General features: G+C 34.5%; 1 protein-coding gene across 2 annotated transcripts; it reads right to left on the bottom strand.

The window, feature by feature from the left end:
- Positions 1-1867: 1867 nt before the first annotated feature.
- On the bottom strand, positions 1868-5441 carry LOC107878832 (E3 ubiquitin protein ligase RIE1). 2 transcript variants are annotated; one of them, XM_016725981.2, is made up of 4 exons: positions 4701-5303; positions 3683-4608; positions 3013-3364; positions 1868-2388 (listed from the first exon to the last, which is right to left on the bottom strand). In XM_016725981.2, exons 2-4 carry the CDS (start codon positions 4168-4170, stop codon positions 2242-2244), a joined length of 987 nt encoding a protein of 328 aa, XP_016581467.2. In that variant the 5' UTR covers positions 4171-4608; positions 4701-5303; the 3' UTR covers positions 1868-2241. The 2 variants fall into 2 exon arrangements, with proteins under 2 accessions (XP_016581467.2, XP_016581466.2); XM_016725980.2 differs by having other exon boundaries at positions 3683-5441.
- Between the last annotated feature and the right edge of the window lie 10485 nt (positions 5442-15926).

Here is a 15926-nt window from a genome sequence, read left to right as displayed (position 1 = left end):
TTTGTTCTTGCTACTGTTTTCTTTTGCTTGGTTTTTGGCATGACTTCTTACTATTGTACTTTGCTTTAGTATTTAATGTTCGTATGCTTTACTTAGCAAACAGGTCTATTGAAAATAACCTTTTCGCAAGGTACAATTAAGATTTGTATATGTATGATCCTCTCCGAACTTCAATTACGAGATTAATTAAATATGTTATTGTGTTGCAATTCATCAATAGAGTTAAATCGGAAAATTTAATAATTTCGTAAAAGTTTCTAATGCAAGTAGGAATTATTTAATTCAATCGCTAAAATTACGTTGACAATGTAAAATGAAAAAAAAAATTAGAATTAATATATTTTGAATTGCGTATACTTTTTTTTTAAAAAAATATTAATTCCGTTGTATTGAAAATGAGATAGACTTGATATAGTGGTTTTTATTAAAACCGCTGTACTTAAAAGCTTATTAGTTCAATTAATTCAAATTCATAACATGTGAGATTTATTTAAATAGAGTTAGAAATGATATTTTTAAAATCCAAACCCTACATATTTAATTAAAGAAAGAGATATTTCATCCATTTTACCACCATCTCTTAGTTAGTGGTTAGAATATGAAATTGCTACGATATATAATAATTGAATTTGGTCATGGAAATAAGCAAGAATACAAAATGTACCAAATAGTACAAACAAATAAAATAATAAAACAATAAAAAAGTTAAAAGAAATAAAAAAAGTACAAAATAATTGATGGACAATAGGAGTTGCAAAGGAAAATGCCCATTCCCTCTATCATCATTGCACGTTTTACCTTACAAATGAGTTAATATATATTTTTAAAGTTTAACAAGAGTAAAGCATATAATAGCTGAATTATGATCAATTTTATTACGATACACTTCAATTTCACGAAAGTTTTATTATTTTTGAACTAAATTTTAGCATATTTTAGTTATCCAGTATAGCTGAAGTGACACATTTTGTCTATCTTTTTATCTGACGTGGTACCTTTGATGTGGGCCTCATTTTATGTAATAAAAGTGTCGTGTTAATACAAAAGAGTGATAAAAGTACGTTAAAATTGAGTTCAAAGTGGGGGTGGGGTTGGAGGGTAATAGGATCCCGTGAAGTTGGAGTGTGTCATAACAACTTTGCCCATAGTTTGGAAGTGTAATGGATGCTTATCTCTTTTTAAAAAATTAAATTCACGTTTAGCGATGTATAGAGCTGTCAATACAGGTTTGTCCAGTCCATTTGGGTTAGGCCACACGGGCTTTGAGTTTGACGGGCCAAAAAACACCAAGCCCACACCATTACTCTGTGGACAGCGAGGTTCACGGGCCAGCCCATTTTTTTAAAAAATAATATCCTGTAATTTAATTTTAGAATGTTAATAAACATAAATATTACCAGACAATATTATATACTGTTAATACTTGTTAATCAAGTCTCCAACACCCCAAAAACAATCCTAAAAGCAAAATTAAATAACTTCTGCGATGATATCATTCGAACCAAATAAAAATACTAATAAATAATCTAAATAGTTGCATGTATTTGACTTACGGATCAGCTCACAGGCTAGCCCAATCCACATTGCTCAAGCCCCATGGGCCACGCTGGGCTAAAAAGCCCTGTTCTTAAATGGGCTGCAAAAACTGAAGTCTAACTCCATCAAATTATGGGTCGAGTCCGGTCGACCCAACGGACCTGACGCATATTGGCGGCTCAAGCGATACATAAATTTTCTGGCAATCGAAGTTATGTTTATGCATAACTTATAAGATACTATGATATTTAAATATAAACTTATGTTCTCCAAAAAAAAAAAAAAAAAGTCATCTTGTATAAAGAACATAAATTTAAAAAAACATATAAGGTGGGCAGAGTAACTATTAAAAGCTTTTGATTTCTACATTGAAAGTTACAATAATATCTCACCTTATTATAAAAAAAATTCAGCCATCAACTTCTTTTGATTATCTTCAAAGTGTAGCACCATAACTTTTGCTCACTATAGTAACTACATTTTACATACAATTTATATTGACTTTTTCTTTAAGAAATTAAATTAAGAAAAAAAAAATTAAAAGGAAAAACAAGGAAAATCTGGATGTGGGAGTAAGAAGTACTATCGAGACTTAAATTTCTTGCAATTTTAATTGTTCGGATCAGCTCGCGCGCACCTCGATTAATTTCATGAAGTACATGTGACCTTTCACCAGCATAGATATCGAGTAACTCTGTTTGTTGATTACCGGTCTAATTCTTGTTTACAAAGAGGACAACAAGAGATAATTTTGAGCCATTGATCAACACACTTGAGATGGAATATGTGAGTACAAGGTAATTGTCTGATTTCTTCTTTGTCTTTGTACTTTGCCAAACAAATACAACATTCCTGTTATATGTCACAAACTTAGAGTTAGTTTCGTATATAGTCGCTGAACTTTATCCACTATAACAGTAAAGTCACAAAATTAATCGTCATACTAAGATAATACTTGGTAAACTCGAAGGAATCTTTCATCGGTGGTTGTGAATGTCTGATATTGTCAATCTTTTCGGCCTTGGTTTCATAGGAGCAAGTCGGCGAGATTGGTCAAAAGCAACGAGATAATCATCCTAGGATGATCCTCTTGTCGACATGTGCTCTTATTACACTCCTAGTCGAGCAGTTTTTGAATGATGAGAACTAACTATCGTATCATCCTAGGATGATCCTTTTGTTGACATATACTCTTATTACACACCTAGTCGAGCAGTCTTTGAATGATGAGAACTAACTATATTATCATCCTAGGATGATCCTTTTGTCGACATATGCTCTTATTACACTCATAGTCGAGCAGTCTTTGAATGATGAGAACTAACTATATTATCATCCTAGGATGATCCTCTTGTCGACATATGCTCTTATTACACTCCTAATCGAGCAGTCTTTGAACTATGAGAACTAACTAACTAACTTCTACACATAGTTACATTAAATTTGTGAAAACGAACAAGGTGTTTAATCACTTACATTAGAACTTGTAATCTCCTCTTCGTTTCCAATTTCTTTGTACTTCCAACTAAGCAAACCGGAGAGTTGTTCATCAGATGCACCTCTATCTACCGATCCCATGTTAATGTTGTAGCCAAGTAAACTACTCAAAATTGGCACACAACAGCACAACAACAAAAATAATATGAAAGGGAAAGAGTATGTGACAGCATTCCAAGCTAATAATGATATGCAGAGGACATGAAGTTTCGGAGCATGATGGAATGATCCAAATCTCGAATCATATACCCAAACATTCCCCATCACAAACCATATGGCAAAGAATAGGTCTATCAACGTCCTGCATCTCTCCATCCGAGGCGGTAACGCCCTGACCAAAAAAATAATTTTCACACTATCAGATCAGTATAAGTTGGTGGTACTAGAAAATCTTTCATTCATGTCTAACACAAAGAGAAAAAAAAAAGCATTTGAAATGTTACATTTCAAGAATGTATTCATTATTTGGAAACTACCCCAAATAGAAACCACAAAATTCATTAAACCTCAAATGCACAAATTCCCATCTGTTAAAATTAGTCGATTTAACTTCTAAACGATCTGTCAAGTCACCTGAGAGATAACTACACGTCATCGTTCATAATAATATGTTAGTAAAATTTGTATACTGACAGTGTATGCAAGTTACCTCGATTCGTCATGGCTTATTTGCTGCTCAATATCAGAATCACCTGTTTGCCTGACATATAATGCCCAGTATCTCCAGAACAGAAGAGCCAAACTAATAACACATCCAAAATCATATCCAAATACCCAAATCCTCATTGGCCAAACAGGCCTTTCCCCCTTTGAAACAGCAAGTGTATATGTTGTGACAATTATCTGAATACTTAGAGCTATACATTCCATCATCATCCAAGTCACAGAATTGAAAGGATTTGAACCAAGTTCTGATCTCGAACCATTTTGATAATGAAACACCCTTCTCAAGAAAATGTAACATCTCGATCTTGATATTCTAATTGCCATTCTTATCAAGAATGAAGACGGAGAAGAAGACGAGGAGGGTGTCCTTCTTACATCAACATCCTCCATTCTTTCTGAAACAACTTCAGTTGTAGTACTAATCCTAGGATTACATAATGAGTCTGTTGTAATAAAGTAACGGCTACTCATGATTCGAAATGATGACACTTCTTTTCAGTTAAAAATAGGTATATTTACCTGATTTTGTCAGCAAGGAGAAATTTCCAAGAACTTTCAACCTTGTAAGTAACATACCATCACTTCATATGTAATAGTACTTTCGAGGAAAAGGTGTGCAGGCCGGCCCTTTTAGTAGGTGATTTACTACCGAAGCCAAGAAAAGGCTGAATCAATCAAAGGGGTATCTAACTACAAGAGTCCTTTGCCTCACGTACTCGCGTGGTTCAGAAATTTCAAGAACATCAACAAAAAAATTTCCACTTTTAAGAAAGTGAACGAAAAGATAGGTAATCAAAATAGAGAGCAGAGAAATGATTCACTACCGAAGCGAAGAAAAAGGTGGATCAATCAAAGGGGTTAATACAAGCCCTCTGCCCCACGTATCTAACCAGCTCGTGTACTTCACTGCTACTAACACCAAAAGAGTGATTCAGTCGATACAGAGATGTGCACTCTCAAAGAGAAGCAAAATCTACGCAATTCAATAAAAAAGTTCCCACCTTTAAGAAAGTGGATCAATCAAAGAGATACTACTAGCCTTCGCCTTCTGCTCCACGTACTTCACCAAAAGAGTGATCCAGTCGATACAGAGAAGCAAAATTTACCCCACCTTTAAGAAAGCCTTCTGCCCCACGTATCTAACCAGCTCGTGCGGTTGACACCAAAAGAGTGATTATTCAGTCGATACGAAGGTGCGCTAGCAAAATGTACCCTACTAAAGAAAAAAGTCCCACACTTTTAACAAACCAAACAAGATGGGACATATGTATATACATAACAAGACTAATGAAAGTTGGGAATAAAAAGGAAGAAACAAGAAGAGAAAAACAGGTTAATGGGGTTGAACAAACATGACAGGAGCTGGAAGGTAAAGATTGGTTTCAAGATGGTGACCAAAAATCAAACATCCCAATCTTGCTTTGATTTCAAGTGAATTTTTTTTTTTATTGTAAAGAAGTATAACCGTTGGCCTAACTTCCTCAGAAGATTTTGGCTTTTTCTTTTTTGTTTATTTGTTAAGAAGCAAAGTATGACAGATGAAAGCAGTGTGGGGTTCTTGAAATTTACATTACTCTATTCTTTTCTGATGTTAACTTTGAGTTCATCCAATTTTTCTGATACATACAAATGCTAATTAATATACTCGAATAATCGGTAAAGCTGCTATTACCTAATTTTTTGCAAAGAATAGAAGAGTAAAGCATCTAATACCCTTTGAACTATGACTAAATTTGTTAAGATACCCTTCAATTTCGAACTAAATTTTATCATATTTTTGTCAACCTTTTTAGTTGACGTGACTCTCATTTTATGTAATAAATATATCATGTCAGCATAAAAAAGTGACAAAAATATGCTAAAATTGAGTTTAGAGGTCAGAGGTAATAGGACCTGTGAAGTTGAAGTGTGTTGTAGTAATTTTGGCCATGGTTCGAGGAGGAACTGAATGCATTATCGCTTTGTAGAAATATAAAGTAAAGATGCGTACAACATATCTTTGTGATACAGTCGTATTGATATATAGGGAGGTTTAGTGAATTGGACCGTTGATTAAATGTTAGATATTATTTATATTTGAATAAATAATTAGTGATTAAGATTTTGAATAGTGTCGGGTACAGTAGTTAAACGGTTGCTGAGGAAAGCAGTTGGACACCTAATCAAAACCAGCAGCAGAAGCAACTTTAGTCATTGTGTTGATGTGTCATGATATGGTTAAAAACTATAGATTCAGAATTTAAATTTAATAGGTTTAATATTGTTGATCTTTGAGCTTAAAAAAAAAAAAAAATTAATATAAAATAATACATTATGTTTTAAAGTAATCACTTCAAAATATACCCTTCAATAACTTTGATTTTTTAAGTTTGTCAAAGTGAGTAATTTAATCGAAAGAGTTTATTATATATTTGACGAAAACAAAATAATGATTATTTTTAGCAAAATTAAAGGGTTAAGAACATGTTTGGATTAGCTTTTGAGAATTTGTAACTTATGATTTTAAACTCACCTCAACGAGGTTCAAACTCGAGCACCCCTTCAGGTGGAGAACTTTAAGATCAACCTAAATGTCAATGTACTCAACCAACTTTTTAATTGAATGTGTGTTTTTATATTTTTTATGTCTATTTTCGTATATTTTTTATGTATCATACCTATTTCGTGTCGAGTTTAATGGGTGCTGAAGCACATTAAAAAATAATGTAGGTCCGCTCCTGATTAAAAATATTTTTTTATGCATATATACAGTAGATGTTGAACCTCCTTCAATTAGTTCGTATATATACTTCTGAATCTCTTTAATAAAAATTTTGACTCCGATACTATGCGACACCAATAGGCCAACAAGACTCTCTTGCGTCTCCCTGCCAACTTACCAAGAGAACGTGTGGTTTAATATATGTGGTCAGCCATTGTCAGGGCTGGTGCCTTTGTACAAATTATACTGTACTTCTGATTGTGACTTTTTTTTTTCGCATTTATATATTTTGTAAAACCTGAAACCAAGTTGTATCTTATCCACCAATGTGAATCTTGGTGTAGTGATGAAACTGTGTCATCTTTAATTAGAGATTTAGAATTTGAGTTTTGTATATGGAGAAAATCCTGTTGAGAGTAGTACCCCAGAACGAGCCTCTCTTGTTTGGTAGAGCTGTGCATCGGTCGGTTCCGTTCAATTTTATGTGTTATTGGTTCGATTTATCGTTTTTTGATTTTTAAATATGTAAAATCAATAACCAACCAATAAGTATTTTCTTATCGGTTTTGGTTTATAGGTTTTTGATCCTTAACGGTTCAATTTTTGGTTTAACCAATAAGAAAATACTTATAAAATAGAAATAGTAACAACTAACATAAAAAACAAAATCTTAGTTACCGCTAAAATCCTACGCAATGTATTTTAGTTTACAAGAATCTTCAAACTTGAACTGAATGTTAGTTAGAAAAAAATTAAATCCTAATTGTTGAAAGATATAAATGTTTCAAGCTTTTCAATACTATAATAACCGAGCTTTATATTGTGCCTTTATTGCCCTGAATAGATTAATACTTTGTGAATCACTGAATTGTGAATAAATAGTGCATATAATATATATATATATACATACACATATCTATCTATCTATCTATCTATCTATCTATCTATCTATCTATCTATAGAGAGAGATAGAGAGATATTTATATATATAACATAAATAGGGATAAAACAATAATATAGTGTATCCTTATTACCGATAACTCAATAAGCTAAAATCGAAACTGAATCGTTTACCCAATAATTTTTTTTTATAAAATCATTAACTCAATAACCCAATACCAATAACTCAATAACATTTTTATCGGTTCAATTTTTGCACACTCCTATCTGTTGTGAGTAATACCCCCAGAATAAGCCTACAATAGACGATTCAGATTAGTCAGAATACGGATACCAAATACCTAGTGGGAAACCCAAAAACAATTGTGCCTTATCTCAACTATTTTGTGTTAGGAATACATGTATTTATATGTATTTTTAATTACACACCAAATATATGTTTATATAGAAATTATTAGGTTTAACTTAATCAGCCCAATGAACCTTAAAACACCTCTTATGAGTGAACCCGAATTTTCTATCGTCTCTAATTAAAAAAAAAAAAAGTTAGATATTTGATTCATTAATTTTATGAAGACAAGATGCTTTAGTCGAATATCTCCTCACATTATCATGTATGTTAAAACTATATCTAGCATTTAGGGAGTTGCTCGTATGGTCGACGGAGTCAGTATTTTCACTAAGAGGGTTCAGAAATAAATATACGAACAAATCGAAGGGGATTCAACATCTATTATATATAAATAAAAAATAATTTTAATCATGTATAAATAATATAGTTTTTCGCTGATGGGGTTCAGATATACCCCCTCATCAAAAGATAGCACCGCCCCGTATCTTTCATTTCTTTTTCTGAGGTTGTAAGTTCGAGTCCTTCAGTAAACAAAAGAGGTGAAAGCTTAAGTAAATTTTTTTTTAAAAAAAATAAAATAAAAAGAAAAATCATGTAATAATGCATGATTTGGACCCTACGTGCAATAATGGGATATATATTATGGACTTTGAAGTATAGATGACGGCGCCTATTATTTTGCCCAGTCGCATAAGCGGTGCGTGGATAACAAACAATAGAGTATAAATAAAATAGAAATTGATCAAGTAGAATAATAATGACTCCAATGATCTTCCTTTTTCCCTCTGATTCTGCTGGTAATTCTCATCACTCATTAGCCAATTAACAATCCAACTTTCAAAATTTCCAATGTAGTTTTCTATTTTTTCATGAGATATTACCTGTTACCTCTTAGCAGCAACAGTAACAAGATATAGATAACTTTGTTCGCTTATTAAAGTTAGAACAGATGAGACCCAGTCCTTGTTTGTCTTTGCTTCGAGACGTTATATTCTCGATCCACTTCTTTGAATACTGTTGTTTATCCATGTTTTTGGGTACGAAAATCTGTAATTTGACAGAATAACTTCAACACTAATTCAAGTTTAAAACAAGAACACTATGAAGTACAACAACACCCTCAAACCTGTGGATATTCAGACTGTGGCAGTACCTCAAACAATTGGAATCTCTTCGAACTCACTCAACGATTTGATTGATCACACAAAATGTTTTAAATACAAGAAGAGTTTGTATATTCAGAAAATTTTTCATTACTAAACCTGTGGATAAATGTAGGTTTATATAGCCATCAAGTGTCTCTTCCGAAAGGTGGCAATGGTTCTTCCGAAAAGGTGTACCTTTGGAAGAGTCATGTTTATTCATTTGAAACATTGTGTCTTTTTCTGAACAGACACAACTATCTGAACAGTCACTCATTTTTCAAAATAATATGTCTTTTCCTCAAAGGTTATATCTCTCTATTTCATCCACACCAATTGAACCCAACAAATACTAGATCACCCAACAAATACTTGAGCTGGGGGTCTATCGGAAACAGCCTTACTACTTCTTCGGAGGTAGTGGCATGGACTGCGTACATCTTACCCTCCCCAGACCCCACTATGTGGGAATACACTGGGTTTGTTGTTTTTGTTGCTGTCTAGACTAGCTTTCTTGCACGTTGACTAAATTCATGGAATAACTGCTACCTCCCACCTCCAACTGGTCACTAGCAACAGATATTAGGTGACATAGTCCATCAAGAATAGAACGGATGAGAAGAATCACCTAGTATTTTTTAATCTCTGAGTTGAATCCGAGACATCAGGTTTTCGACTCACTTAATCGACCACTAGGACACCTTTGTATATATGCAGTTTTCTAGGACACCCAACGGGCCTGGCCCATATTGATGGCTCTATATTCTTCCAAAGACATTGTTGCTCACACTACTTTAAAGCCCAGTTTTTTTTTCCTTGTCAATTACAGTTCATTATTCTACTATATTGTATTTACTTTAGGTATATGATTTTTCTATTTTGTTGATATTCTTTATGTTGGTGTAATATAACACCAACACTTTATTTGAGTTGTGTGTCTATCGGAAACAACCTCTTTGTCTTCATAAGTAGGGGTAAGATTGCGTACACACCACCATCCCAAGACCCTACTGTTGTTGTTGTTGGTATTCTTGTCTGATACAGTTTCTTCGTTACTGTATTTATTTTACATATTTGATTCTTTTTCGATATGCTTTACTTGAGCTGAGGGTCTATTGAAAACAACCTTTCTATCTTCACAATGTAGGGGGTAAGACTGCGTACACTACCCTCTCCAGACTCAACTTGTGTGATTACATTGGGTTTTTGACCAGGAAGTCCTGTTAAGTCAATCTTCTCAAGAGATGGATGTTGTACATTTATGATGTGACTAAATATATGCATTCTTATTGTCTACACTAATAGGTAAAAAGGTAGGTTGTTCTGCATTTTAGTCGTTCAAAATATATGTGTCAATAGTATGATAAGGATCATTTTATCAAAACGATAGCATGACAAGGATCTGTGTGTATCACGAATGTTATAATTAGAAAATGTTGTATAGTGTATCCATGTTTACTTCTTATCATAGTTCATATTGTAGACTTTTAGTGAGTTTGTTCCTGTAACTTACAAGTAGAAATTGTTCTGATTAGACTTAATTTGAGGGCTGAATTGATGCATTTGCGTAAGAAATAGGGTGGATAATGTATGCTGTGATTTGTCAGACTGGTCGATGAACTTGCTGTTGGGTTCATAGTAATGAAAGTGTGTTGAATGAAAAATGGAGAAATCAAGTGGAAGAGAAAAAATTGAGTTAACACCAAAAATGGAAAGCGTACTGAATTTTGGCAAGTTTACTCTTTCTCCCACATTGGCGGAATAAGAGAACTTGAGAGTGTTTATATTGTGAAACACTTACTCCAAATGGTAAGTGAGGCAAGGAAATAGATGATGCCTCACGCCATCGTCGTCGCTCGGATTCGGATTCAAATTTGGTCGATGAGATCTATTTTTTTGGACAAATTTTATTTGACGAAAATCTGATCTGTGATTTGGACTCCATTTATATGCATATGCAGTGAACTGTTGCAAAACGTTAAGCAGATGCAATGTTTCAGAACTGCACTGGTTTTACGTGAACAATAGCACTGTTTACGTGAACAATTGCACTGCTTCACGAACTGCTGCAACATTTCATTGAACTGACACACTTATTCATGAAATGACATGCCTGTTCAAGAACAGTCACACTGTTTGGCCGAATGGACATGAATTTTCAGAAAAGGTAGTACCTTTTAGATGAACCTTTGTCTCTTTTCAGAAGAGCATCATTTGGCTATAAAAACCTGCTTTCATTCACAGGTTTTGGTACAGAAATTTTCAGATTAAAAAACATTCTTCTTGTCTTAAAAATACTCTAAGTGTGATCATTCAAACCGTGAGTGTGTTTGAAGAATTCGCCTATTTGAGGTACTGCTATAGTCGAATTGAAGGCCATTTTATCCTGGGAGGAAGATTCCATAACCTCGAGTACAGTGAGGGGAATTATTCCTTAAGGAAAGTCCGTGAATTCGGACGGCTTGACCTTAATCATTTCTATTTCATCTTTATTTTCTGAAAAATAAATACATCTCTTCGAAAGGTCTTTATTGATTTTGTGTTGAGGGTGTTTAATACTTCATTGTGTTTCTCGTTCATACTTGAACTCAAGTTGAAGTTGTTGTTCTGTGATACAGATTCTATGTACCCATATTGTGGAAAATAACAATCTTAAGGAATATCCCTTACATCTATATTACTTGTTTTTGGAGATTAAAGCTTGGGCTTTCTACTCCGCTTGAATTTAACTAGTTATTAGAAGACATAAAATCTTCATCACAAGTTAAGATTCACTCGGTTGATGATTCGAAGTAATAAAAATTTCATCGTTAACTAGAAACAACAAGAAGAAGAGTTTAAAGTTATTTAACTTTATTAATAGTATTCTGAAAAATACTAATTTTCTGTCTTGTGGTGACAGAAAAAATGACAACTGAAAGTCAAATGATGGATGCGACAACGTCTATGGGCGCAAATAATATTGCCACATCAAGTTGCACAAATGCTCCGCCAACGATGGCACCGGCGGAGAAGCCCGAAAAATTTTCTGTCATCGACTTCAAGTGGTGGCAACAAAATATGTTCTTTTACCTCACCACTTTATGTCTACAACGGTTCACTAGCGAAGACGCTCCCGAGGGAACCTCAGACAAGGACCGCTTCGTTATTATAGAAGCTTGGAAACATTCGGATTTTCTTTGCAGGAACTATATTCTGAGTGGTCTCCAAGACGACCTCTATAATGTCTATAGTGGAACCAAGACATCAAAAGAACTGTGGGGGGCACTTGAACGGAAATATAAAACTGAAGATGCGGGAATTAAGAAATTCCTTGTTGCACGGTTCTTGGATTTCAAAAGGATTGATAGCAAATCTGTTGTCTCTCAAGTACAGGAGTTGCAAGTCATCATACATGATCTCCTAGCAGAAGGTATATTTTTGAAAAATACCTTAGTTGAACAAATTAAAAATGTTCATAATACTCACATAAACTGTTTTGTAGGTTTAATTGTGAATGATGCTTTTCAAGTAGCAGCAATAGTTGAGAAGCTACCACCTTTGTGGAAAGATTCCAAAAACTACTTAAAGCATAAGCGCAAGGAGATGACCGTTGAAGATCTTATCGTCCGTCTTCGTATTGAAGAGGACAATAAAGCTGCCGAAAGAAGGTCAAAGGGAAATTCTACAATGAGTGAAGCACATATTGTAGAAGATGGCCAAAAAAACTCGAAAAAAAGAAAGAAAATTAAACATGGAAGCAATCAACCCAAGAAAAAGTTCAAGGGAAAATGCTTCAATTATGGTAAAATTGGCCACAAGTCCACAGATTGTCAAGCCCCGAAGAAAGGCAAGAAAAAGGACCAAGAGAATATGATTGAGTCCAACCAAGAATATGATGATTTGTGTGCCATGTTCACGGAGTGCAACTTGGTGGGGAATCCACGCGAATGGTGGATGGATTCAGGTTCCACACGCCATGTTTGAGCAAACAAAGAGTTGTTCTCGTCATTTGCTCCGGCTCAAGCAGAAGAAATGCTTTACATGGCCAACTCCGCTACTGCTAAGGTGGAGGAAACAGAAAAAATTTGCCTAAAGATAACTTCCGGCAAGGTCTTGACACTGAACAATGTGTTCTATGTTCTGGAGTTACGTAGGAATTTAATTTTTGTTTCACTCTTAGATAAGAACAGATTCAAATGTGTAACCGTTTCTGGAAAAAATATAGTGAGCAAAGGAGAAATGTATGTAGGAAAAGGCTATCTCACGGAGGGCCTTTATAAGATGAATGTAATGACTGTTGAAATGAATAAAAGTTCGAATTCGTCTTATTTGCTTGAGTCTTATGATTTATGGCATGAACGTTTAAGCCATGTTAATTACAAAATGTTACAAAAACTGATTAACTTAGAAGTTTTGCCAAACTTTGAGTGCAATAAATCAAAATGTCAAACGTGTGTGGAATCAAAGTATGCAAAGCATCCTTATAAGTTCGTTGAAAGGAATTCGAATCCCTTAAACTTAATACACACTGACATTTGTGATATGAAGTCAACACCATCTCGTGGTGGGAAAAAGTATTTCATAACTCTTATTGATGATTGCACTAGATATTGTTATGTCTACTTGCTAAATAGTAAGGATGAAGCAATAGATGCGTTTAGGCAATATAAAACTGAAGTTGAAAATCAGTTCGACAAAAAGATCAAAATGATAAGAAGTGATAGGGGCGGAGAATATGAATCTCCCCTTGCGCAAATATGTGTAGAGAATGGAATAATCCATCAAACTACGACCCCGTATTCACCTCAATCTAATGGAATTACGGAAAGGAAAAACCAAACTTTGAAGGAAATGATGAATGCTTTACTTATAAGTTTTGGTTTACCGCAAAACTTATGGGGGGAGGCTATCCTTACAGCCAATCGTATACTCAACAGAGTTCCCCATAGTAAGACACAATCAATTCCTTATGAAAAATGGAAAGGAAGGAAACCTAACTTGAAATATTTCAAAGTGTGGGGGTGTCTAGCAAAGTTTCAAGTTCTTATACCTAAAAGGGTTAAGATAGGACCTAAAACGGTGGACTGCGTATTCATAGGATATGCTAAAAGCAGTAAAGCATGTCGAATTTTGGTTCATAAATCCGAACATCCGGATATAAATGAAAATACGGTAATTGAATCAGATAATACTGAATTCTTTGAAAACATTTACCCATATAAAATTAGACACGAACAGTCTAGCGGAAGATCTAAACGACCTCAAGATGAACCAAGTGAGAATGTACATAATGAAGAAAATTCAAGACGTAGTACACGTCAAAGAACGTCAACTTCGTTTGGATCGGATTTTGTAATATTTCTCTTAGAAAATGAGCCTCAAATATTTAAAGAAGCGACGTCGTCGTTAGACTCATCCTTTTGGAAAGAGGCAGTCAATAGTGAGATTGATTCAATCTTAAACAACCATAAATGGGAATTGGTTAACCTTCCTCCCGGAAATAAACCTTTAGGTTCTAAATGGATCTTCAAAAGGAAAATGAAGGCGGATGGTACTATTGACAAATACAAGGCAAGACTTGTTGTAAAAGGTTTCAAACAGAAGGAAGGCCTTGATTAATTTGATACATACTCGCCAGTAACAAGGATAACCTCGATTCGAATGTTAATTGCTTTGGCGGTGGTATATGATCTTCAAATCCATCAAATGGATGTGAAAACCGCATTCCTAAATGGAGATTTGGAGGAAGAAATTTACATGGAACAATCTGAGGGTTTTATGGTTCCAGGAAAGGAAAACAAGGTTTATAAACTTATCAAGTCACTATATGGACTAAAGCAAGCACCAAAACAATGGCATGCGAAGTTTGACCAAACCATGTTGGCAAACGGATTCAAAATAAATGAATGTGATAAATGTGTTTATATTAAAGACACTCCAAATCACTAAGTCATTGTATGTTTATATGTGGATGATATGTTGATCATCAGTAGAGACATTTCTGACATAAATGCAACAAAACGAATGCTCTAGAGCAAGTTTGATATGAAGGACCTTGGAGTTGCAGATGTGATCTTAGGTATAAGAATCTATCGAACTCCACAAGGGTTGGCATTTTCACAGTCTCATTATATCGAAAAAGTACTTGACAAGTTCAAGTATATAGAATTCGGTATTGCCAAGACTCCATTGGATGCAAGCTTTGCGCTTCGAAAGAATAAAGGTGAAAGTGACTCGCAATTGGAGTACGCAAGAGTATTGGGATGTTTAATGTATATAATGAACTGTACACGACCAGACATAGCATGCGCTATCAGTAAATTAAGTTGGTACATGAGTAATCCCAACAAAACTCACTGGATGGCAATAAAAAAAGTTTTGGGATATCTTAAATACACTCAAAATTATGCTCTGCATTATAATAAATATCCTGCGGTACTTGAAGGATATAGTGATGCAAATTGGATCACCAGATCGAATGAAATAAAATCCACAAGTGAATATGTATTTACTATCGGTGGAGGAGCAGTTTCTCGAAAATCATCCAAACAGACCTGTATCGCTCGCTCTACAATGGAATCTGAATTTATCGCTTTAGATAAAGCCGGTGAAGAAGCAGAATGACTCCAAAATTTCTTGAAAGATATTCCGTATTGGCCCAAGCCAGTGGCACCAGTATGTATAAACTGTGATAGCCAAGCGGCAATAGGTAGGGCAGGGAGCATGATGTATAACGGTAAATCTCGTCATATAAGATAAAGACATAATACCGTAAGAGAACTTCTCTCTGGTGGAATTATCACTGTAGACTATGTAAAGTCAAAGGATAATGTGTCGGATCCACTTACAAAAGGCGTATCTAGAGAAAGAGTAGAAAGGACATCCAAGGGAATGAGTTTAAGGCCTAGGACGAGTCAGCATGTCGGTAACTCTACCTAGCAGACTGGAGATCCCAAGAGTTAGGTTCAAGGAGATCAAACAAAGTTGTGTCTGACAGGTTCAACATTGTCAATTACCCAACCCATTCTCATGATGTAGACAATGTATAGTAAACAAGGATAAGACTTAAGGTGAAAAGTCTTTTAATGATTATCTAAATTTGACAGATTTGACCAAATAGTTCAATCCTATAGATTAAACTATTTGGTCA

The sequence above is a fragment of the Capsicum annuum genome, chromosome 7 (genome assembly GCF_002878395.1).
Source record: "Capsicum annuum cultivar UCD-10X-F1 chromosome 7, UCD10Xv1.1, whole genome shotgun sequence".
NCBI classification, from domain to species: domain Eukaryota; kingdom Viridiplantae; phylum Streptophyta; class Magnoliopsida; order Solanales; family Solanaceae; genus Capsicum; species Capsicum annuum.
This window is presented reverse-complemented; position numbering and strand designations above follow the sequence as displayed.